This window comes from Hyla sarda, chromosome 7, assembly GCF_029499605.1.
Source record: "Hyla sarda isolate aHylSar1 chromosome 7, aHylSar1.hap1, whole genome shotgun sequence".
Classification (NCBI taxonomy): domain Eukaryota; kingdom Metazoa; phylum Chordata; class Amphibia; order Anura; family Hylidae; genus Hyla; species Hyla sarda.
The window spans coordinates 10,477,662-10,504,064 of NC_079195.1; the positions used below are offsets into that span (position 1 = coordinate 10,477,662).

A 26,403-nucleotide genomic window follows, 5' to 3' on the forward strand; every position below is an offset into this window, starting at 1 on the left:
TCCACCATGGTGATCTCCATCCTGTAGTGGTCCAGGTGATTTAATACTAAAATTCTCAATGTGCACCCCTCCCCCCAAATAATAGCAAAGCTACGAAGGAGATTTTTGCAATGTACTGCAAAGGTAGATCAATGTCGTTTCATGGAACTACATTGATCTGTATGATGATTCTAATTGTTCCTCCTAAAAGTCCCTTTAGGGGACTAATTGAGTGTAAAAGAAAAAGTTAAATAAAAGTTTTAAAAACACCTGTTAACCCCTTCCTTATGAAAATTTTAAACCTATTTTCCATATAAAAACATGTAAATATAACAAGATAACAATTACATGCATCAAAATTAATGTTTTTAAAATTGTCATTTTCTAACCCCTATAACAAATGTTTTCCATATACAGGGATGTATGAGGGATCATTTTTTTCACCATGATCTGTTTTTATCAGTACCATTTTTGTTTTGATGGGACTTTTTGGTCGCTTTTTATCCCAAACCCCTTGAGGACTAAGGTTTTTTTTGTTTTTCCACTTTCATTATTTTCTCCTCACCTTTTAAAATCATAACCCTTTCAATTTTGCACCTGCAGACCCATATGACGGCTTTTTTTTTTTTTTGCGCCTACTTTGTAATGACATCAATCATTTTATCCAAAAATCTACGGTGAAACAAACAAAAAAAATAATTGTGCAACAAAATAAAAAAATAAAAAAAATGACATTTTGTAACTTTTGGGCGTGTCTGTTAATACGCAGTAAATTTTTCGGTAAAAATGACACCTTTTGATCAAAAAGTGTGCTAAGAGCCTCCATTTTTTGACCTAGAGTGCTGTTGCAACTTTCTTGTTTGTACAATTTATCATTATTCTGTAGGTCCATAAGGTTAAAATGACCCCCTACTTATATAGGTTTGATATTGTCGGACTTCTGGAAAAAATCATAACTACATGCTGGAAAATGTATACGTTTAAAAATTTCATCTTCTGACCCCTATGACTTTTTTTTTATTTTTCTGCATATGGTGATGTATGAGGGCTCATTATTTTTTTTGCTCCATGATCTGAAGTTTTTATCGGCATCGTTTTTGTTTTGATCGGACATTTTGATAGCTTTTTATTCATTTTTTTATGGTCTAAAAAGTGACAAAAATACGCTATTTTGGACTTTTGGATTTTTTTTTGTGTACGCCATTGACCGTGCAGTTTAATTAACAATATATTTTTATAGTTCAGACATTTACGCACGCGGCGATACCATATATGTTTATATTTTAATTTACATCGTTTTTTTTTATGGGAAAAGGGGGGTGATTCAAACTTTTATTAGGGAAGGGATGAAATCACATTTATTTACCGTATTTTTCGTCCTATAGGACGCACCGGCGTATAAAATGCACCCAATTTTTAGGGGTAAAATCTAAAAAAATAAAGATTTTGAACCCAATAGTGGTTTTCAACCTGTGGACCTCCAGATGTTGCAAAACTACAACTTCCAGCATGCCCGGACAGCCGTTGGCTGTCCGGGCATGCTGGGAGTTGTAGTTTTGCAACATCTGGAGGTCCGCAGATTGAAGACCACTGCAGGAGGAGGTAATACTCACGTGTCCCCGCCACTCCGGACCCGTCACCACTGCCCTGGATGTCGCTCCATCGTTGTCGCCGTGTCCCCGTCGCTCCGGAATGTCTCTGCTGCCAGCCGGGTATCCTCGCTCTCCGTCGCCGCCATCACGTCGTTACGCACGCCGACGTACGTACGCGACAACGTGATGACGAGGAAGGAGAGCGCCAGCATACAGGGGATCCCTGAACGGAGAAGACACCGAGGAGGCAGGTAAGGTCCCTCCCAGTGTCCTGTAAGCACTAACCCGGCTATTCAGTCGGGCTGTTCGGGACCGCCGCGGTGAAATCGCGGCGGTCCCGAACAGCCCGACTGAACAGCCGGGTTAGTGTCACTTTCCCTTCAGACGCGGCGGTCAGCTTTGATCGGCGCGTCTGAAGGGTTAATACAGGGCATCATCGCGATCGGTGATGTCCTGTATTAGCCGCGGGTCCCGGCCGTTGATGGCAGCAGGGACCGCCGCGATAGGGGTGTATTCGCTGTATAAGACGCACCGACTTTTCCCCCCCAGTTTTGGGGAAGAAAAAGTGCGTCTTATACGGCGAAAAATACGGTACTCTTTTTTTTTACCCTTTTTTTTTGCAATGTTTTAGCATGCATTACACTGATTGAATACACTGATCAATGCTATGCCAGGAAGGTAGGGGCCCTTCTCACGTCCGTACAGCTGATCGAAAAACCACGGTTTCACCGCGGTGGTCTCGATCAGCCCCACTGAGCAGCCGGGAAGGGCTTACTGTAATTTTAGATGCGGTGATCAACTTTGATCGCCGTGTCTGAAAGGTTAATACCGGGCAGTGATGTCCGGTATTAGCCACGGGTCCCGGACACTCGTCAGCCGCCGGGAGCCACCCGATATGATGCGTCATATCGCGGGTGCCGTCACAGGGCATAAATATATGTCTTTCGCCGTTAAGGGGTTAAAGACCAGGACGTAAGGGCATACCCACACGTTAAAGGGGTACTCCGGCGCTTAGATATCTTATCCCCTATCCAAAAGATAGAGGATAAGATGCCTGATCGTGGGCATCCCGCCGCTGGGGGCCCCCATGATCTTGCACGCCACACCCCGTTTATAATCTGTCATATTATGATTATAAACGGGGTGCCGCGTGCAAGATCACAGGGGTCCCCAGCGGCGGGACGCCCGCGATCAGGCATCTTATCCTCTATCTTTTGGATAGAAGGTTAAAGGGTGGGAAGGAAAAATCGAAAAACAAAAATTGGCCTGGTCCTTAAGGGGTTAATGCATAATGAATTAGATGCTTTAAGTATTCACAGCTTTTTACATTTGTGCAAAATTTTTGCGCACCCCATGACTATTGTGAACTACCGATTGTGTGCATATAATTGGGAGGACTATGGGGAAATGTTTTTAAAAAACATGTAGAGGAAGAACGATGCGGTTGCCCATAGCAACCAATCAGATCGCTTCTTTCATTTTTTACATGGTCTCAGTTTACCTGGTGTAAGCCAGGGTTTCCCCACCAGGGTGCCATCATTTGTTGCAAAACTATAACTCCCAGCATGCCCGGCTGTTTCCTGGCACCAGAGACCTTAGTCACCTTCAGAGCGGCAGCCATAGTTTCCTGGGATCACATAACTGATTTGACATGTTCTAGAGGAAAGATAATAAGCAGAATTGTGATCACAGCTCTGGATGTGACCTGTGTATACAGTTTAACTCACACTATATATAACACATCTCTTATCCTTTCTGGTGAAGGTGAAACAAAATGCTACGAGAATTTAGGCTGCTTCACCAACGATTACCCGTATTGGTCAGTGACTCGGCCGGTCTCCATCTTTCCACAATCTCCGGAGTCAATAAACACCCAGTTCTTTCTGTTCACACAACAAAACACCGACCAATATCAGGTAAGGTGATCCTGATCCTTCCAGTATCTATTACTAGACCAGCGCTCTCCCCTCCTGAAATTCTCTGTGCTGCAGGAAACTTCTTGATGGTCCTGAATTAGAAAAAGGCAAATGAATATTCTAGTGTGAAAACCATAAATGTTATATAATATTTAGCTTATAAATGTACTTGACACCTCATTGTCCTCACGTTGTTTTCACATTGTCCTCACATTGTCCTCACGTTGTCCTCTCATTGTCCTCAAGTTGTCCTCTCATTGTCCTCTCATTGTCCTCACATTGTCCTCACGTTGTCCTCTCATTGTCCTCACATTGTCCTCTCATTGTCCTCACATTGTCCTCACATTGTCCTCACGTTGTCCTCACGTTGTTCTCTCATTGTCCTCTCATTATCCTCACGTTGTCCTCTCATTGTCCTCATGTTGTGCTCTAATTGTCCTCGCGTTGTCCTCTCATTGTCCTCACATTGTCCTCTTGTTGTTTTTGCATTGTCCTCTCATTGTCCTCACGTTGTCCTCTCATTGTCCTCACGTTGTCCTCACGTTGTCATCTCATTGTCCTCTCATTGTCCTCACTTTGTCCTCTCATTGTCCTCACATTGTCCTCTCATTTTCCTCTCATTGTCCTCTCATTGTCCTCACGTTGTCCTCTCATTGTCCTCACATTGTCCTCACGTTGGCCTCTCATTGTCCTCACATTGTCCTCACGTTGTCCACTCATTGTCCTCTCATTGTCCTCACGTTGTCCTCTCATTCTCCTCACATTGTTCTCTAATTGTCCTCTCATTGCCCTCACATTGTCCTCACGTTTTCCTCTCATTGTCCTCACGTCCTCTCATTGTCCTTTCATTGTCCTCATGTTGTCCTCACATTGTCCTCTCATTGCCTCACATTGTCCTCACGTTGTCCACTCATTGTCCTCTCATTGTCCTCATTGTCCTCACGTTGTCCTCTCATTGTCCTCACCTTTTCCCTTTCATTGTCCTCTCATTGTCCTCACATTGTCCTCTCATTGTCCTCTCATTGTCCTCACGTTGTCCTCACTTTGTCCTCACTTTGTCCTCACTTTGTCCTCACATTGTCTTCACTTTGTCCTCTCATTGTCCTTACATTGTCCTTACATTGTCCTTACATTGTCCTCTCATTTTCCTTACATTGTCCTTACATTGTCCTCTAATTTTCCTCACATTGTCCTGTAATTGTCCCCTCATTGTCCTCATGTTGTCCTCTCATTGTCCTCTCGTTGTCCTCACATTGTCCTCATGTTGTCCACTCATTGTCCTCTCATTGTCCTCATGATGTCCTCTCATTGTCCTCACATGGTTCTCTCATTGTCCTCACATTGTCCTCACATTGTCCTCGCATTGTCCTCACGTTTTCCTCTCATTGTCCTCACGTCCTCTCATTGTCCTTTCATTGTCCTCACGTTGTCCTCTCATTGTCCTCATGTTTTCCTCTCATTGTCCTCAATTTGTCCTCTCATTGTCCTCACGTTGTTCTCTCATTGTCCTCACATTGCCCTCACGTTTTCCTCTCATTGTCCTCACGTTGTTCTCTCATTGTCCTCACATTGTCCTCACGTTTTCCTCTCATTGTCCTCACGTCCTCTCATTGTCCTTTCATTGTCCTCACGTTGTCCTCACATTGTCCTCTCATTGCCTCACATTGTCCTCACGTTGTCCACTCATTGTCCTCTCATTGTCCTCATTGTCCTCACGTTGTCCTCTCATTGTCCTCACCTTTTCCCTTTCATTGTCCTCACATTGTCCTCTCATTGTCCTCTCATTGTCCTCACGTTGTCCTCACTTTTTCCTCACTTTGTCCTCACTTTGTCCTCACTTTGTCCTCACATTGTCCTCACATTGTCCTCTCATTGTCCTTACATTGTCCTTACATTGTCCTCTCATTTTCCTTACATTGTCCTCACATTGTCCTGTAATTGTCCCCTCATTGTCCTCATGTTGTCCTCTCATTGTCCTCTCGTTGTCCTCACATTGTCCTCACGTTGTCCACTCATTGTCCTCTCATTGTCCTCATGTTGTCCTCTCATTGTCCTCACATGGTTCTCTCATTGTCCTCACATTGTCCTCACATTGTCCTCGCATTGTCCTCACGTTTTCCTCTCATTGTCCTCACGTCCTCTCATTGTCCTTTCATTGTCCTCACGTTGTCCTCTCATTGTCCTCATGTTTTCCTCTCATTGTCCTCATGTTTTCCTCTCATTGTCCTCACGTTGTCCTCTCATTGTCCTCACATGGTTCTCTCATTGTCCTCACATTGTCCTCACGTTTTCCTCTCATTGTCCTCACGTCCTCTCATTGTCCTTTCATTGTCCTCACGTTGTCCTCTCATTGTCCTCATGTTGTCCTCTCATTGCCTTTTCATTGTCCTCATGTTGTCCTCTCATTGTCCTCTCATTGTCCTCACATTGACCTCTCATTGTCCTCACATTGTCCTCACGTTGTCCACTCATTGTCCTCACGTTGTCCTCTCATTGTCCTCACATTGTCCTCACGTTGTTCTTTCATTGTCCTCTCATTGTCCTCACGTTGTCCTCACGTTGTCCTCACGTTGTCCTCTCATTGTCCACTCATTGTCCTCATGTTGTCCTCTCATTGCCCTCTAAGTGTCCTCACGTTGTCCTCTCATTGTCCTCACGTTGTCCTCTCATTGTCCTCATGTTGTCCTCTCATTGCCCTCTCAGTGTCCTCACGTTGTCCTCTCATTGTCCTCATTGTCCTCACGTTGTCCTCACATTGTCCTCTCATTGTCCTCACATTGTCCTCACGTTGTTCTCTCGTTGCCCTTTAGTTGTCCTTCCATTGTCCTCTTGTTGTCCCTTTTGTTGTCCTCTCATTGTCCTCTTTTGTCCTCTTTTTGTCCTCCCATTGTCCTCTTGTTCTCCCTTTTGTGGTCTTGTCAATGTCCTACCATTATCCTCCTATCTTCTTCTTAATCTGCCATCATCTCCATTTACCCCCTTATCATTCTCTTCTCCTTTATCTTTATCATTCCGTCATTCTGCTTTCTTTAATCTTTCCATTTTCTTTTCCTGCTGCCATTGTCCTCCATTCTTCATAATATTTGCAGATTACTCCGATTATCTTCCCTTTCAGGGCTGGCTCTGCCTGTAGGCAAAATAGGCAACTGCCTAGATCGCCTTCTTGATGGGGGCACCGCTCTGCTTGCTGCAATAAAGTTAGCCAGCATCTTAAGAACCTGCCCATCAAGCAAACCCCACCACACTACCCCCACCCCACCCGTACTATAATCATCTGCTTTTTTTTAGCCTGCTGGTGAATTGTAGCACCACCTCCTAGGCAGATGCGTGCGCCTCCATACATCGGGAGGAGCCAGTGGGCAAGGTTCCCCTATGGTAGCAAAAATCCTTGCAACAGGCCTGTTCCCTTTCCCCACTCCCATCATCTCCTCCTCCACTTCAAAGTGGCTATTGTTTTAATCGTGTAAGGCCTTGTTCACATTGCCATCAGTCTTCTCTTTTCGGATTTCTGTCGGCAATCCGATCAAAAGACGGGAGTTTACTGGAGAAAAAATAGAGCAAGCACTATTTTTTCTCTGATACATTCCTATGAAATTACCGAATCACCGACGGACCCCATTCAAGGGAATGGGGTCAGTTGGGATCTGAAAGAAGCCATTTGCACCCGACCAGTTTCAGATCTATTCGGCTCGAGAAAAAAAAAAGGTTGAATGCAAACGGCAATGTAAACCTAGCCCAAACTAGTTCAAGTGGTACCTGTGATGGCGGGTGGTAACTGAGTTACCCATACCGTGTTACTCCGAAAATAAGACAAAAAACACACTAGGGCTTATTTTCAGGGTAGGGCTTATTTATATATATATATATATATATATATATATATATATATATATATATATATATGTACCTTGAACAACATGGGGGGGCTGTAGCAGTGTGGAGGATGGGGGCTGTAGCAGTGTAGAGGATGGGGGGCTGTAGCAGTGTGGAGAATGCCACACCCCCCCCCCATCTTCCACACTGCTACAGCCCCCCGTCCTCCCACAGCCTCACATCCTCCACACTCCCGCAGCCCCCCATCCTCCACACTGCGGAGACCAGCACTTCCCTACCATCATAGCGTCCACAGCTTGTACTGTACGGAAGCTGCAGCTCTCCTTCTGTTACTTAGCAGCCGGGGGCAGGGACACGTCCGTGACGTCGGCAGTGCATATGCACGGACGTTTTAAAGCGACAGCGTCCCTGCCCCGGCTCAATTACAATAACTTGCAGCAGGACCAGCCAAGGGGGGGGGGGGGGTCTGCGGGCATTACTGGCGGCCACGGTCCGCCAGTTGATTGCCCCTGGCCTAGGTCTTATTTTCGGGGTAGGGCTTATATTGCAGCCCACCCTGATAATCCTGCTAGGGCTTACTTTCGGGGTAGGGTTTCTTTTCGGAGAAACACGGTACATCATAAATTTGTGGAAAGAAAATCTATAAAAAGCAAGTAACCCCCATCGAAGCAAAAATGATACCAATAAAAACTACAGAGAAAAAATCTATAAAAAGAAAACCCCCATCAAAACAAAAATGGTACCAATAAAAACTACAGATCACAGCGCAATAAAAGAGCTTTATACATCCCGTATATGGAAAAATAAAAAAGTTTTAGAGGAATGAAAAGGACAATTTTAAGGATATTTATTTTGTTTAAAAAGTTTGATTTTTTTGAAGTAGTACAATAATAGAAAAACAATATAAATCCGGTATAGCATTAATCCTACTGACCTACAAAGTAAATATAACGTATTATTTTATTAGCATAAAGGTGCACTGCGTAAAAACAAGATCCACCCAAATTTTGCACAGTCACAATGTTTGTTTTTATTCACACCACAATTAATGATTGTTTTGGTTTTGCTGTTTATTTTATGGTAAAATGAGCGATGAAATTACAAAGTATAAATTGTCTTGCAAAAAACAACAATCCCTCAAATGGGTCTTTGTCCTTAAAGGGGTACTCCGGCCCTAAGACATCTTATCGCCTATCCAAAGGATAGGGGATAAGATGTCAGATCGCGGGGGTCCCGCCACTAGGGACCCCCACAATTTTGCATCTGGCACCCACCTCTTTGAGCTGCACGCCGCTCTGCCAGCTCACAAACTGCCAGGTGCTGACCACGGGGCCGGACCACGGGGCTGACATCACTCCCCGCCCCCGCTATGCAAGTCTATGGGAGGGGGCGTGACGGCTTTTTCTAAATGACATTAGTGGTGTTTTAGTTGCTTTGTCTTAAAAAAACGGATCATTTTCAATTATAAACCAGTTATTATTTATAACCCGTTTAAAGGGGTACTCCGGCCCTAAGACATCTTATCCCCTATCCAAAGGATAGGGGATAAGATGTCTGACCATGAGGGTCCCACCGCTGGAGACTCTGCCCCTGTGTGATGTCATGCCCCGCCCCTGCTATGCAAGTCTATGGGAGGGGGCGTGACGGCCGTCACGCCCCCTCCCATAGACTTGCATAGCCGGGGCATGACATCACACAGGGCGGAGTCATGACATCATGATACTCTTGCCCCATGGTCGGCACCCGGCAGTTTGTGAGCTGGCAGCGCGGCATGCAGCTCAAAGAGGTGGGTGCCAAATGCAAAATTGCGGCGGGACCCCCGCGGTCAGACATCTTATCCCCTATCCTTTGGATAGGGGATAAGATGTCTTAGGGCCGGAGTACCCCTTTAAGAGGTTAAATAAGTCAACATGGTAGGCAAGCTTGGCCCAATGCGGTCTAGGTAGACCTTCACAAAGAACCTGAAAAGTAGAAATAGAAAAGAGGTGCGCTCCTAGTGAAATACTATGATATGCTGGGGTACAGTGTGCCGAGTATTGCACCTTACATATGGTGTTGTGCTGAGAGCACAACACCTTGATGAGCATGTAGACTCGCTAGGAGTTGTGTATCCAAAGGGGTGGCTGCCTCCGTGACCTTCACCGTGACCTCCAGGTCCGGTGTAATTAAGATAAAAGCAAAAAAGAGGTAAAATGTTGGACGTTCTGGATGGCGCCTTCCCTGATAATAAACTGCCAAGATGTATGAAAAAGAAGGGCAATTTATTGGTAAAGATGCAACTTAAAAGTTTCGAACCCGTACCGGGTTCTTCGTCAGGCAGTAAGTGTTACAAACATAAAAATGTGCCAACTTAAATGTGCAGGCATAGAAATACCTATACTACAGGAGTTATGACTTTCATTGCTCCATATACATAGAAATGTGCAGGCATAGAAATTACTTTCATTACTCTCTATACTACAGGAGTTATTACTTTCATTACCCGGGTCACCGGGGCAAAAAGTAAAAACATATAAGTAAAACAATAAAACATAAGATATAAATATTAGAAGGAATAAAGCAGTTATGCTTGGAGGAATATTAAAACTGAAATAGAGAGATTTTTTGGAGGATATATATATATATATATATATATATATATATATATATATATATGTATATGTATAGAGGATATAGTAGCCTGATCAGCTTTTTTGCATAGCTGGAGATCCCACATTTGGAGCCCACTGTGTTTCACATAGTTGTATTATAGTTCTCCAAGGCCAGTTTACTTCATGAGGATCCGGTAGTTTCAAAAGTTCTACAGCGTAGTGTACCAGCGGGGAATTGCCAGTACTATATATTCAGTATGATCTTCCTGCAGTTTCCATAAGGACCCGTTTATTCTTAGACCTATTAAGCACTGTAGGCTTCATTATACAGAGCGCAATCCTCCGGTCGTGTATTCTTTTAGAACCTGGGTGGAACAAGGTGGGTACTGTATGTGTATAACTTTATATAATGGTCGTTTGCATATGTTATAGCGTTGGAGACCTGCAGATAAGACCTCCCTACCATGCACATAATGTTTTTGCAGCCGGCTCGAGTTTCCTACAGGAGTTATTACTTTCATTACTCTCTATACTACAGGAGTTATTACTTTCATTACTCTATACTACATGAGTTATTACTATCATTACTCTCTATACTACAGGAGTTATTACTTTCATTACTCTATATACTACAGGATTTATTACTTTCATTACTCTCTATACTACAGGAGTTATTACTTACATTACTCTCTATACTACAGGAGTTATTACTTTCATTACTCTCTATACTACAGGAGTTATTACTTTCATTACTCTCTATACTACAGGAGTTATTACTTACATTACTCTCTATACTACAGAAGTTATTACTTTCATTACTCTCTATACTACAGGAGTTATCACTTTCATTACTCTCTATAATACAGGAGTTATTACTTACATTACTCTCTACACTACAGGAGTTATTACTTTCATTACTCTCTATACTACAGGAGTTATTACTTTCATTACTCTCTATACTACAGGAGTTATTACTTTCATTACTCTCTATACTACAGGAGTTATTACTTTCATTACTCTCTATACTACATGAGTTATTACTATCATTACTCTCTATACTACAGGAGTTATTACTTTCATTACTCTATATACTACAGGATTTATTACTTTCATTACTCTCTATACTACAGGAGTTATTACTATCATTATTCTCTATACTACAGGAGTTATTACTTTCATTACTCTCTATACTACAGGAGTTATTACTTTCATTACTCTCTATACTACAGGAGTTATTACTTACATTACTCTATACTACAGAAGTTATTACTTTCATTACTCTCTATAATACAGGAGTTATTACTTTCATTACTCTCTACACTACAGGAGTTATGACTTTCATTGCTCCATATACTACATGAGTTATTACTTCCATTACTCTCTATAATACAGGAGTTATTACTTTCATTACTCCCTATACTACAGGAGTTATGACTTTCATTGCTCCATTTACTACAGGAGTTATTACTTTCATTACTCTCTATACTACAGGATTTAATACTTTCATTACTCTCTATACTACAGGAGTTATTACTTTCATTACTTTCTATACTACAGGAGTTATTACTTTCATTACTCTCTATACTACATGAGTTATTACTATCATTACTCTCTATACTACAGGAGTTATTACTTTCATTACTCTATATACCACAGGATTTATTACTTTCATTACTCTCTATACTACAGGAGTTATTACTTTCATTACTCTCTATACTACAGGAGTTATTACTTTCATTACTCTCTATACTACAGGAGTTATTACTTTCATTACTCTCTATACTACAGGAGTTATTACTTTCATTACTCTCTATACTACAGGAGTTATTACTTTCATTACTCTCTATACTACAGGAGTTATTACTTTCATTACTCTCTATACTACAGGAGTTATTACTTTCATTACTCTCTATAATACAGGAGTTATTACTTTCATTACTCCCTATACTACAGGAGTTATGACTTTCATTGCTCCATATACTACAGGAGTTATTACTTTCATTACTCTCTATACTACAGGATTTAATACTTTCATTACTCTCTATACTACAGGAGTTATTACTTTCATTACTTTCTATACTACAGGAGTTATTACTTTCATCACTCTCTATACTACAGGAGTTATTACTTTCATTACTCTCTATACTACAGGAGTTATTACTTTCATTACTCTCTATACTACAGGAGTTATTACTTTCATTACTCTCTATACTACAGGAGTTATTACTTACATTACTCTCTATACTACAGGAGTTATTACTTTCATTACTCTCTATACTACAGGAGTTATCACTTTCATTACTCTCTATAATACAGGAGTTATTACTTACATTACTCTCTACACTACAGGAGTTATTACTTTCATTACTCTCTATACTACAGGAGTTATTACTTTCATTACTCTCTATACTGCAGGAGTTATTACTTTCATTACTCTCTATACTACAGGAGTTATTACTTTCATTACTTTCTATTCTACAGGAGTTATTACTTTCATTACTCTACACTACACGAGTTATTACTTACATTACTCTCTACACTACAGGAGTTATTACTTTCATTACTCTCTATACTACAGGAGTTATTACTTTCATTACTCTCTATACTACAGGAGTTATTACTTTCATTACTCTCTATACTACAGGAGTTATTACTTTCATTACTCTCTATACTACATGAGTTATTACTATCATTACTCTCTATACTACAGGAGTTATTACTTTCATTACTCTATATACTACAGGATTTATTACTTTCATTACTCTCTATACTACAGGAGTTATTACTTTCATTACTCTCTATACTACAGGAGTTATTACTTACATTACTCTCTATACTACAGGAGTTATTACTTTCATTACTCTCTAAACTACAGGAGTTATCACTTTCATTACTCTCTATAATACAGGAGTTATTACTTACATTACTCTCTACACTACAGGAGTTATTACTTTCATTACTCTCTATACTACAGGAGTTATTACTTTCATTACTCTCTATACTACAGGAGTTATTACTTTCATTACTCTCTATACTACAGGAGTTATTACTTTCATTACTCTCTATACTACAGGAGTTATTACTTTCATTACTCTCTATAATACAGGAGTTATTACTTTCATTACTCCCTATACTACAGGAGTTATGACTTTCATTGCTCCATATACTACAGGAGTTATTACTTTCATTACTCTCTATACTACAGGATTTAATACTTTCATTACTCTCTATACTACAGGAGTTATTACTTTCATTACTTTCTATACTACAGGAGTTATTACTTTCATCGCTCTCTATACTACAGGAGTTATTACTTTCATTACTCTCTATACTACAGGAGTTATTACTTACATTACTCTCTATACTACAGAAGTTATTACTTTCATTACTCTCTATACTACAGGAGTTATCACTTTCATTACTCTCTATAATACAGGAGTTATTACTTACATTACTCTCTACACTACAGGAGTTATTACTTTCATTACTCTCTATACTACAGGAGTTATTACTTTCATTACGCTCTATACTACAGGAGTTATTACATCCATTACTCTCTATAATACAGGAGTTATTACTTTCATTACTCTCTACACTACAGGAGTTATCACTTTCATTACTCTCTACACTACAGGAGTTATCACTTTCATTTCCCTCTATTCTACAGGAGTTATTGCTTCCATTACTCTCTATTCTACAGGAGTTATTACTTTAATTACTGTCTATACTACAGGAGTTATTACTTACATTACTCTCTATACTACAGGAGTTATTACTTTCATTACTCTCTATACTACAGGAGTTATTACTTACATTACTCGGTATACTAAAGGAGTTATTACATCCATTACTCTCTATAATACAGGAGTTATTACTTTCATTACTCTCTATACTACAGGAGTTATTACTTCCATTACTCGATATTCTACAGGAGTTATTACTTACATTACTCTCTATACTACAGGAGTTATTACATCCATTACTCTCTATAATACAGGAGTCATTACTTTCATTACTCTCTACACTACAGGAGTTATCACTTTCATTACTCTCTACACTACAGGAGTTATCACTTTCATTTCCCTCTATTCTACAGGAGTTATTGCTTCCATTACTCTCTATTCTACAGGAGTTATTACCTTCATTACTGTCTATACTACAGGAGTTATTACTTACATTACTCTCTATACTACAGGAGTTATTACTTTCATTACTCTCTATACTACAGGAGTTATTACTTACATTACTCTCTATACTACAGGAGTTATCACTTTCATTTTCCTCTATTCTACAGGAGTTATTCCTTTCATTACTCTCTATACTACAGGAGTTATTACTTACATTACTCTCTATACTACAGGAGTTATTACTTTCATTACTCTCTATACTACAGCAGTTATTACTTACATTACTCTCTATACTACAGGAGTTATCACTTTCATTACTCTCTACACTACAGGAGTTATCAGTTTCATTTCCCTCTATTCTACAGGAGTTATTACTTTCATTGCTCTCTATACTACAGGAGTTATTACTTACATTACTCTCTACACTACAGGAGTTATTACTTACATTACTCTCTATACTACAGGAGTTATTACTTTCATTACTCTCTATACTACAGGAGTTATTGCTTCAATTACTCTCTATACTACAGGAGTTATTGCTTCCATTACACTTTATACTACAGGAGTTATTGCTTCCATTACACTTTATACTACAGGAGTTATTGCTTCCATTACTCGGTATACTAAAGGATTTATTATTTCCTATACGCTCTATACTACAGGAGTTATTACTTTCATTACTCTCTATACTACAGGAGTTATTACTTCCATTACTCTCTATACTACAGGAGTTATTACTTACATTACTCTCTATACTACAGGAGTTATCACTTCCATTACTCTCTATACTACAGGAGTTATTATTATCATTACTCTCTATACTACATGAGTTATTACTTTCATTACTCTCTATACTACAGGAGTTATTACTATCATTACTCTCTATACTACAGGAGTTATTACTTTCATTACTCTCTATACTAAAGGAGTTATTCATTTCATTACTCTCTACACTACAGGAGTTATTACTTTTATTTCCCTCTATTCTACAGGAGTTGTTCCTTCCATTACTCTGTATACTAAAGGGTTTATTACTTTCATTACTTTCTATACTACAGGAGTTATTACTTTCATTACTCTCTAAACTACAGGAGTTATTACTTCCAGTACTCTCTATTCTACAGGAGTTATTACTTACATTAATCGCTATACTACAGGAGTTATTACATCCATTACTCTTTACACTACAGGAGTTATCCCTTTCATTACTCTCTACACTACAGGAGTTATTACTTTCATTGCTCCATATACTACAGGAGTTATTACTTTCATTACTCTCTATACTACAGCAGTTATTACTTACATTACTCTCTATATTACAGGAGTTATTACTTTCATTACTCTCTATACTACAGGAGTTATTACTTCCATTACTCTCTATTCTACAGGAGTTATTACTTCCATTACTCTCTCTACTACAGGAGTTATTACATCCATTACTCTCTACACTACAGGAGTTATCACTTTCATTACTCTCTACACTACAGGAGTTATCACTTTCATTTCCCTCTATTCTACAGGAGTTATTACTTTCATTGCTCTCTATACTACAGGAGTTATTACTTACATTACTCTCTATACTACAGGAGTTATTACTTTCATTACTCTCTATACTACAGGAGTTATTACTTCCATTACTCTCTATTCTACAGGAGTTATTACTTTCATTACTCCCTATACTACAGGAGTTATTACTTTCATTACTTTCTATACTACAGGAGTTATTACTTACATTACTCTCTATACTACAGGAGTTATTACTTCCATTACTCGATATTCTACAGGAGTTATTACTTACATTACTCTCTATACTACAGGAGTTATTACATCCATTACTCTCTATAATACAGGAGTCATTACTTTCATTACTCTCTACACTACAGGAGTTATCACTTTCATTACTCTCTACACTACAGGAGTTATCACTTTCATTTCCCTCTATTCTACAGGAGTTATTGCTTCCATTACTCTCTATTCTACAGGAGTTATTACTTTCATTACTGTCTATACTACAGGAGTTATTACTTACATTACTCTCTATACTACAGGAGTTATTACTTTCATTACTCTCTATACTACAGGAGTTATTACTTACATTACTCTCTATACTACAGGAGTTATCACTTTCATTTTCCTCTATTCTACAGGAGTTATTACTTTCATTACTCTCTATACTACAGGAGTTATTACTTCCATTACTCGGTATACTAAAGGATTTATTATTTCCTATACGCTCTATACTACAGGAGTTATTACTTTCATTACTCTCTATACTACAGGAGTTATTACTTCCATTACTCTCTATACTACAGGAGTTATTACTTACATTACTCTCTATACTACAGGAGTTATCACTTCCATTACTCTCTATACTACAGGAGTTATTATTATCATTACTCTCTATACTACATGAGTTATTACTTTCATTACTCTCTATACTACAGGAGTTATTACTATCATTACTCTCTATACTACAGGAGTTATTACTTTCATTACTCTCTATACTACAGGAGTTATTCATTTCATTACTCTCTACACTACAGGAGTTATTACTTTTATTTCCCTCTATTCTACAGGAGTTGTTCCTTCCATTACTCTGTATACTAAAGGGTTTATTACTTTCATTACTTTCTATACTACAGGAGTTATTACTTTCATTACTCTCTAAACTACAGGAGTTATTACTTCCAGTACTCTCTATTCTACAGGAGTTATTACTTACATTACTCGCTATACTACAGGAGTTATTACATCCATTACTCTTTACACTACAGGAGTTATCCCTTTCATTACTCTCTACACTACAGGAGTTATTACTTTCATTGCTCCATATACTACAGGAGTTATTACTTTCATTACTCTCTATACTACAGCAGTTATTACTTACATTACTCTCTATATTACAGGAGTTATTACTTTCATTACTCTCTATACTACAGGAGTTATTACTTTCATTACTCTCTATTCTACAGGAGTTATTACTTCCATTACTCTCTATACTACAGGAGTTATTACATCCATTACTCTCTACACTACAGGAGTTATCACTTTCATTACTCTCTACACTACAGGAGTTATCACTTTCATTTCCCTCTATTCTACAGGAGTTATTACTTTCATTGCTCTCTATACTACAGGAGTTATTACTTACATTACTCTCTATACTACAGGAGTTATTACTTTCATTACTCTCTATACTACAGGAGTTATTACTTCCATTACTCTCTATTCTACAGGAGTTATTACTTTCATTACTCCCTATACTACAGGAGTTATTACGTTCATTACTTTCTATACTACAGGAGTTATTACTTACATTACTCTCTATACTACAGGAGTTATTACTTCCATTACTCGATATTCTACAGGAGTTATTACTTACATTACTCTCTATACTACAGGAGTTATTACATCCATTACTCTCTATAATACAGGAGTCATTACTTTCATTACTCTCTACACTACAGGAGTTATCACTTTCATTACTCTCTACACTACAGGAGTTATCACTTTCATTTCCCTCTATTCTACAGGAGTTATTGCTTCCATTACTCTCTATTCTACAGGAGTTATTACTTTCATTACTGTCTATACTACAGGAGTTATTACTTACATTACTCTCTATACTACAGGAGTTATTACTTTCATTACTCTCTATACTACAGGAGTTATAACTTACATTACTCTCTATACTACAGGAGTTATCACTTTCATTTTCCTCTATTCTACAGGAGTTATTACTTTCATTACCCTCTATACTACAGGAGTTATTAATTACATTACTCTCTATACTACAGGAGTTATTACTTTCATTACTCTCTATACTACAGCAGTTATTACTTACATTACTCTCTATACTACAGGAGTTATCACTTTCATTACTCTCTACACTACAGGAGTTATCACTTTCATTTCCCTCTATTCTACAGGAGTTATTACTTTCATTGCTCTCTATACTACAGGAGTTATTACTTACATTACTCTCTACACTACAGGAGTTATTACTTACATTACTCTCTATACTACAGGAGTTATTACTTTCATTACTCTCTATACTACAGGAGTTATTGCTTCCATTACTCTCTATACTACAGGAGTTATTGCTTCCATTACACTTTATACTACAGGAGTTATTGCTTCCATTACACTTTATACTACAGGAGTTATTGCTTCCATTACTCGGTATACTAAAGGATTTATTATTTCCTATATGCTCTATACTACAGGAGTTATTACTTTCATTACTCTCTATACTACAGGAGTTATTACTTCCATTACTCTCTATACTACAGGAGTTATTACTTACATTACTCTCTATACTACAGGAGTTATCACTTCCATTACTCTCTATACTACAGGAGTTATTATTATCATTACTCTCTATACTACATGAGTTATTACTTTCATTACTCTCTATACTACAGGAGTTATTACTATCATTACTCTCTATACTACAGGAGTTATTACTTTCATTACTCTCTATACTACAGGAGTTATTAATTTCATTACTCTCTACACTACAGGAGTTATTACTTTTATTTCCCTCTATTCTACAGGAGTTGTTCCTTCCATTACTCTGTATACTAAAGGGTTTATTACTTTCATTACTTTCTATACTACAGGAGTTATTACTTTCATTACTCTCTAAACTACAGGAGTTATTACTTCCAGTACTCTCTATTCTACAGGAGTTATTGCTTACATTACTCGCTATACTACAGGAGTTATTACATCCATTACTCTCTACACTACAGGAGTTATCCCTTTCATTACTCTCTACACTACAGGAGTTATTACTTTCATTGCTCCATATACTACAGGAGTTATTACTTTCATTACTCTCTATACTACAGCAGTTATTACTTACATTACTCTCTATATTACAGGAGTTATTACTTTCATTACTCTCTATACTACAGGAGTTATTACTTCCATTACTCTCTATTCTACAGGAGTTATTACTTCCATTACTCTCTATACTACAGGAGTTATTACATCCATTACTCTCTACACTACAGGAGTTATCACTTTCATTACTCTCTACACTACAGGAGTTATCACTTTCATTTCCCTCTATTCTACAGGAGTTATTACTTTCATTGCTCTCTATACTACAGGAGTTATTACTTACATTACTCTCTATACTACAGGAGTTATTACTTTCATTACTCTCTATACTACAGGAGTTATTACTTCCATTACTCTCTATTCTACAGGAGTTATTACTTTCATTACTCCCTATACTACAGGAGTTATTACTTTCATTACTTTCTATACTACAGGAGATATTACTTACATTACTCTCTATACTACAGGAGTTATTACTTTCATTACTCCCTATACTACAGGAGTTATGACTTTCATTGCTCCATATACTACAGGAGTTATTACTTTCATTACTCTCTATACTACAGGATTTATTACTTTCATTACTCTCTATACTACAGGAGTTATTACTTTCATTACTCTCTATACTACAGGAGTTATTACTTTCATTACTCTCTATACTACAGGAGTTATTACTTACATTACTCTCTATACTACAGGAGTTATTACTTTCATTACTCTCTATACTACAGGAGTTATTACTTTCATTACTCTCTATAATACAGGAGTTATTGCTTACATTACTCTCTATACAACAGGAGTTATGACTTTCATTACTCTCTATACTATCGGAGTTATTACTTTCATTACTCTCTATACTACAGGAGTTATTACTTGCATTACTCTCTATTCTACAGGAGTTATTACTTTCATTACTCTCTATACTACAGGAGTTATTACTTTCATTACTCTCTATTCTACAGGAGTTATTACTTCCATTACTCTCTATTCTACAGGAGTTATTACTTTCATTACTTTCTCTATACTAAAGGAGTTATTAATTTTATTTCCCTCTATTCTACAGGAGTTATTGCTTACTCTATACTACAGGAGTTATTACTTACATTACTCTCTATACTACAGGAGTTATTACTTTTATTACTCTCTATACTACAGGAGTTATTACTTTCATTACTCTCTATACTACAGGAGTTATTACTTCCATTACTCTCTATACTACATGAGTTATTAATTTTATTTCCCTCTATTCTACAGGAGTTGTTGCTTCCATTACTCTGTATACTAAAGGATTTATTACTTTCATTACTTTCTATACTACAGGAGTTATTACTTTCATTACTCTCTAAACTACAGGAGTTATTACTTCCATTACTCTATTCTACAGGAGTTATTACTTACATTACTCGCTATACTACAGGAGTTATTACATCCATTACTCTCTATAACACAGGAGTCATTACTTTCATTACTCTCTACGCTACAGGAGTTATTACTTTCATTGCTCCATAAACTACAGGAGTTATTACTTTCATTACTCTCTATACTACAGCAGTTATTACTTACATTACTCTCTATACTACAGGAGTTATTACTTTCATTACTCTCTATACTACAGGAGTTATGACTTCCATTACTCGATATTCTACAGGAGTTATTACTTACATTACTCTCTATACTACAGGAGTTATTACATCCATTACTCTATAATACAGGAGTCATTACTTTCATTACTCTCTACACTACAGGAGTTATCACTTTCATTACTCTCTACACTACAAGAGTTATCACTTTCATTACTCTCTACACTACAGGAGTTATCACTTTCATTTCCCTCTATTCTACAGGAGTTATTGCTTCCATTACTCTCTATTCTACAGGAGTTATTACTTTCATTACTGTCTATACTACAGGAGTTATTACTTACATTACTCTCTATACTACAGGAGTTATTACTTTCATTACTCTCTATACTACAGGAGTTATTACTTACATTACTCTCTATACTACAGGAGTTATCACTTTCATTTTCCTCTATTCTACAGGAGTTATTACTTTCATTACTCTCTATACTACAGGAGTTATTACTTACATTACTCTCTATACTATAGGAGTGAATACTTACATTACTCTCTATACTACAGGAGTTATTACTTACATTACTCTCTATACTACAGGAGTTATCACTTCCATTACTCTCTATACTACAGGGGTTATTATTATCATTACTCTCTATACTACAGGAGTTATTACTTTCATTACTCTCTATACTACAGGAGTTATTACTTCCATTACTCTCCATACTATAGGAGTGATTACTTACATTACTCTCTATACTACAGGAGTTATTACTTACATTACTCTCTATACTACAGGAGTTATCACTTCCATTACTCTCTATACTACAGGGGTTATTATTATCATTACTCTCTATACTACAGGAGTTATTACTTTCATTACTCTCTATACTACAGGAGTTATTACTATCATTACTCTCTATACTACGGGAGTTATTACTTACATTACTCTCTATACTACAGGAGTTATTACTTTCATTACTCTCTATACTACAGGAGTTATTAATTTCATTACTCTCTACACTACAAGAGTTATTACTTTTTTTTCCCTCTATTCTACAGGAGTTTTTGCTTCCATTACTCTGTATACTAAAGGATTTATTACTTTCATTACTTTCTATACTACAGGAGTTATTACTTTCATTACTCTCTTAACTACAGGAGTTATTACTTCCAGTACTCTCTATTCTACAGGAGTTATTACTTACATTACTCGCTATACTACAGGAGTTATTACATCCATTACTCTCTACACTACAGGATTTATCCCTTTCATTACTCTCTACACTACAGGAGTTATTACGTTCATTGCTCCATATACTACAGGAGTTATTACTTTCATTACTCTCTATACTACAGCAGTTATTACTTACATTACTCTCTATATTACAGGAGTTATTACTTTCATTACTCTCTATACTACAGGAGTTATTACTTACATTACTCTCTATCCCACAGGAGTTATTACTTCCATTACTCTCTATACTACAGGAGTTATTACATCCATTACTCTCTACACTACAGGAGTTATCACTTTCATTACTCTCTACACTAAAGGAGTTATCACTTTCATTTCCCTCTATTCTACAGGAGTTATTACTTTCATTGCTCTCTATACTACAGGAGTTATTACTTACATTACTCTCTATACTACAGGAGTTATTACTTTCATTACTCTCTATACTACAGGAGTTATTACTTCCATTACTCTCTATTCTACAGGAGTTATTACTTTCATTACTTTCTATACTACAGGAGTTATTACTTACATTACTCTCTATACTACAGGAGTTATTACTTTCATTACTCTCTATACTACAGGAATTATTACTTACATTACTCTCTATACTACAGGAGTTATCACTTTCATTTCCCTCTATTCTACAAGAGTTATTACTTTCATTACTCTCTATACTACAGGAGTTATTACTTACATTACTCTCTATACTACAGGAGTTATTACTTTTATTACTCTCTATACTACAGGAGTTATTACTTTCATTACTCTCTACACTACATGAGTTATTACTTTCATTGCTCCATATACTACAGGAATTATTACTTTCATTACTCTCTATACTACATCAGTTATTACTTACATTACTCTCTATATTACAGGAGTTATTACTTTCATTACTCTCTATACTACAGGAGTTATTACTTCCATTACTCTCTATTCTACAGGAGTTATTACTTACATTACTCTCTATACTACGGGAGTTATTACATCCATTACTCTCTATAGTACAGGAGTTATTACTTTCATTATTCTGTACACTACAGGAGTTATCACTTTCATTACTCTCTACACTACAGGAGTTATCACTTTCATTTCCCTCTATTCTACAGGACTTATTGCTTCCATTACTCTCTATTCTACAGGAGTTATTACTTTCATTACTCTCTATACTACAGGAGTTATTACTTACATTACTCTCTACACTACAGGAGTTTTTACTTTCATTACTCTCTATACTACAGGAGTTATTACTTTCATTACTCTCTATACTACAGCAGTTATTACTTACATTACTCTCTATATTACAGGAGTTATTACTTTCATTACTCTCTATACTACAGGAGTTATTACTTTCATTACTCTCTATTCTACAGGAGTTATTACTTCCATTACTCTCTATACTACAGGAGTTATTACATCCATTACTCTCTACACTACAGGAGTTATCACTTTCATTACTCTCTACACTACAGGAGTTATCACTTTCATTTCCCTCTATTCTACAGGAGTTATTACTTTCATTGCTCTCTATACTACAGGAGTTATTACTTACATTACTCTCTATACTACAGGAGTTATTACTTTCATTACTCTCTATACTACAGGAGTTATTACTTCCATTACTCTCTATTCTACAGGAGTTATTACTTTCATTACTCCCTATACTACAGGAGTTATTACGTTCATTACTTTCTATACTACAGGAGTTATTACTTACATTACTCTCTATACTACAGGAGTTATTACTTCCATTACTCGATATTCTACAGGAGTTATTACTTACATTACTCTCTATACTACAGGAGTTATTACATCCATTACTCTCTATAATACAGGAGTCATTACTTTCATTACTCTCTACACTACAGGAGTTATCACTTTCATTACTCTCTACACTACAGGAGTTATCACTTTCATTTCCCTCTATTCTACAGGAGTTATTGCTTCCATTACTCTCTATTCTACAGGAGTTATTACTTTCATTACTGTCTATACTACAGGAGTTATTACTTACATTACTCTCTATACTACAGGAGTTATTACTTTCATTACTCTCTATACTACAGGAGTTATAACTTACATTACTCTCTATACTACAGGAGTTATCACTTTCATTTTCCTCTATTCTACAGGAGTTATTACTTTCATTACCCTCTATACTACAGGAGTTATTAATTACATTACTCTCTATACTACAGGAGTTATTACTTTCATTACTCTCTATACTACAGCAGTTATTACTTACATTACTCTCTATACTACAGGAGTTATCACTTTCATTACTCTCTACACTACAGGAGTTATCACTTTCATTTCCCTCTATTCTACAGGAGTTATTACTTTCATTGCTCTCTATACTACAGGAGTTATTACTTACATTACTCTCTACACTACAGGAGTTATTACTTACATTACTCTCTATACTACAGGAGTTATTACTTTCATTACTCTCTATACTACAGGAGTTATTGCTTCCATTACTCTCTATACTACAGGAGTTATTGCTTCCATTACACTTTATACTACAGGAGTTATTGCTTCCATTACACTTTATACTACAGGAGTTATTGCTTCCATTACTCGGTATACTAAAGGATTTATTATTTCCTATATGCTCTATACTACAGGAGTTATTACTTTCATTACTCTCTATACTACAGGAGTTATTACTTCCATTACTCTCTATACTACAGGAGTTATTACTTACATTACTCTCTATACTACAGGAGTTATCACTTCCATTACTCTCTATACTACAGGAGTTATTATTATCATTACTCTCTATACTACATGAATTATTACTTTCATTACTCTCTATACTACAGGAGTTATTACTATCATTACTCTCTATACTACAGGAGTTATTACTTTCATTACTCTCTATACTACAGGAGTTATTAATTTCATTACTCTCTACACTACAGGAGTTATTACTTTTATTTCCCTCTATTCTACAGGAGTTGTTCCTTCCATTACTCTGTATACTAAAGGGTTTATTACTTTCATTACTTTCTATACTACAGGAGTTATTACTTTCATTACTCTCTAAACTACAGGAGTTATTACTTCCAGTACTCTCTATTCTACAGGAGTTATTACTTACATTACTCGCTATACTACAGGAGTTATTACATCCATTACTCTCTACACTACAGGAGTTATCCCTTTCATTACTCTCTACACTACAGGAGTTATTACTTTCATTGCTCCATATACTACAGGAGTTATTACTTTCATTACTCTCTATACTACAGCAGTTATTACTTACATTACTCTCTATATTACAGGAGTTATTACTTTCATTACTCTCTATACTACAGGAGTTATTACTTCCATTACTCTCTATTCTACAGGAGTTATTACTTCCATTACTCTCTATACTACAGGAGTTATTACATCCATTACTCTCTACACTACAGGAGTTATCACTTTCATTACTCTCTACACTACAGGAGTTATCACTTTCATTTCCCTCTATTCTACAGGAGTTATTACTTTCATTGCTCTCTATACTACAGGAGTTATTACTTACATTACTCTCTATACTACAGGAGTTATTACTTTCATTACTCTCTATACTACAGGAGTTATTACTTCCATTACTCTCTATTCTACAGGAGTTATTACTTTCATTACTCCCTATACTACAGGAGTTATTACTTTCATTACTTTCTATACTACAGGAGTTATTACTTACATTACTCTCTATACTACAGGAGTTATTACTTTCATTACTCCCTATACTACAGGAGTTATGACTTTCATTGCTCCATATACTACAGGAGTTATTACTTTCATTACTCTCTATACTACAGGAGTTATTACTTTCATTACTCTCTATACTACAGGAGTTATTACTTTCATTACTCTCTATACTACAGGAGTTATTACTTACATTACTCTCTATACTACAGGAGTTATTACTTTCATTACTCTCTATACTACAGGAGTTATTACTTTCATTACTCTCTATAATACAGGAGTTATTGCTTACATTACTCTCTATACAACAGGAGTTATGACTTTCATTACTCTCTATACTATCGGAGTTATTACTTTCATTACTCTCTATACTACAGGAGTTATTACTTTCATTACTCTCTATTCTACAGGAGTTATTACTTTCATTACTCTCTATACTACAGGAGTTATTACTTTCATTACTCTCTATTCTACAGGAGTTATTACTTCCATTACTCTCTATTCTACAGGAGTTATTACTTTCATTACTTTCTCTATACTAAAGGAGTTATTAATTTTATTTCCCTCTATTCTACAGGAGTTATTGCTTACTCTATACTACAGGAGTTATTACTTACATTACTCTCTATACTACAGGAGTTATTACTTTTATTACTCTCTATACTACAGGAGTTATTACTTTCATTACTCTCTATACTACTGGAGTTATTACTTCCATTACTCTCTATACTACATGAGTTATTAATTTTATTTCCCTCTATTCTACAGGAGTTGTTGCTTCCATTACTCTGTATACTAAAGGATTTATTACTTTCATTACTTTCTATACTACAGGAGTTATTACTTTCATTACTCTCTAAACTACAGGAGTTATTACTTCCATTACTCTATTCTACAGGAGTTATTACTTACATTACTCGCTATACTACAGGAGTTATTACATCCATTACTCTCTATAACACAGGAGTCATTACTTTCATTACTCTCTACGCTACAGGAG

The 26,403-nt window shown here is 36.7% G+C and overlaps 1 protein-coding gene across 1 annotated transcript in view; it reads left to right on the forward strand.

Annotated features, from left to right (window-relative positions):
* Positions 1-3,092: 3,092 nt before the first annotated feature.
* Positions 3,093-26,403, forward strand: part of LOC130281812 (pancreatic lipase-related protein 2-like) — a 73,744-nt gene continuing 50,433 nt past the window's right edge. The window contains exon 1 of the mRNA XM_056529462.1: positions 3,093-3,487. Within this exon, the coding sequence (XP_056385437.1) occupies positions 3,137-3,487 (351 nt within the window). The 5' untranslated portion in view covers positions 3,093-3,136. The remainder of the gene's footprint in view (positions 3,488-26,403) is intronic.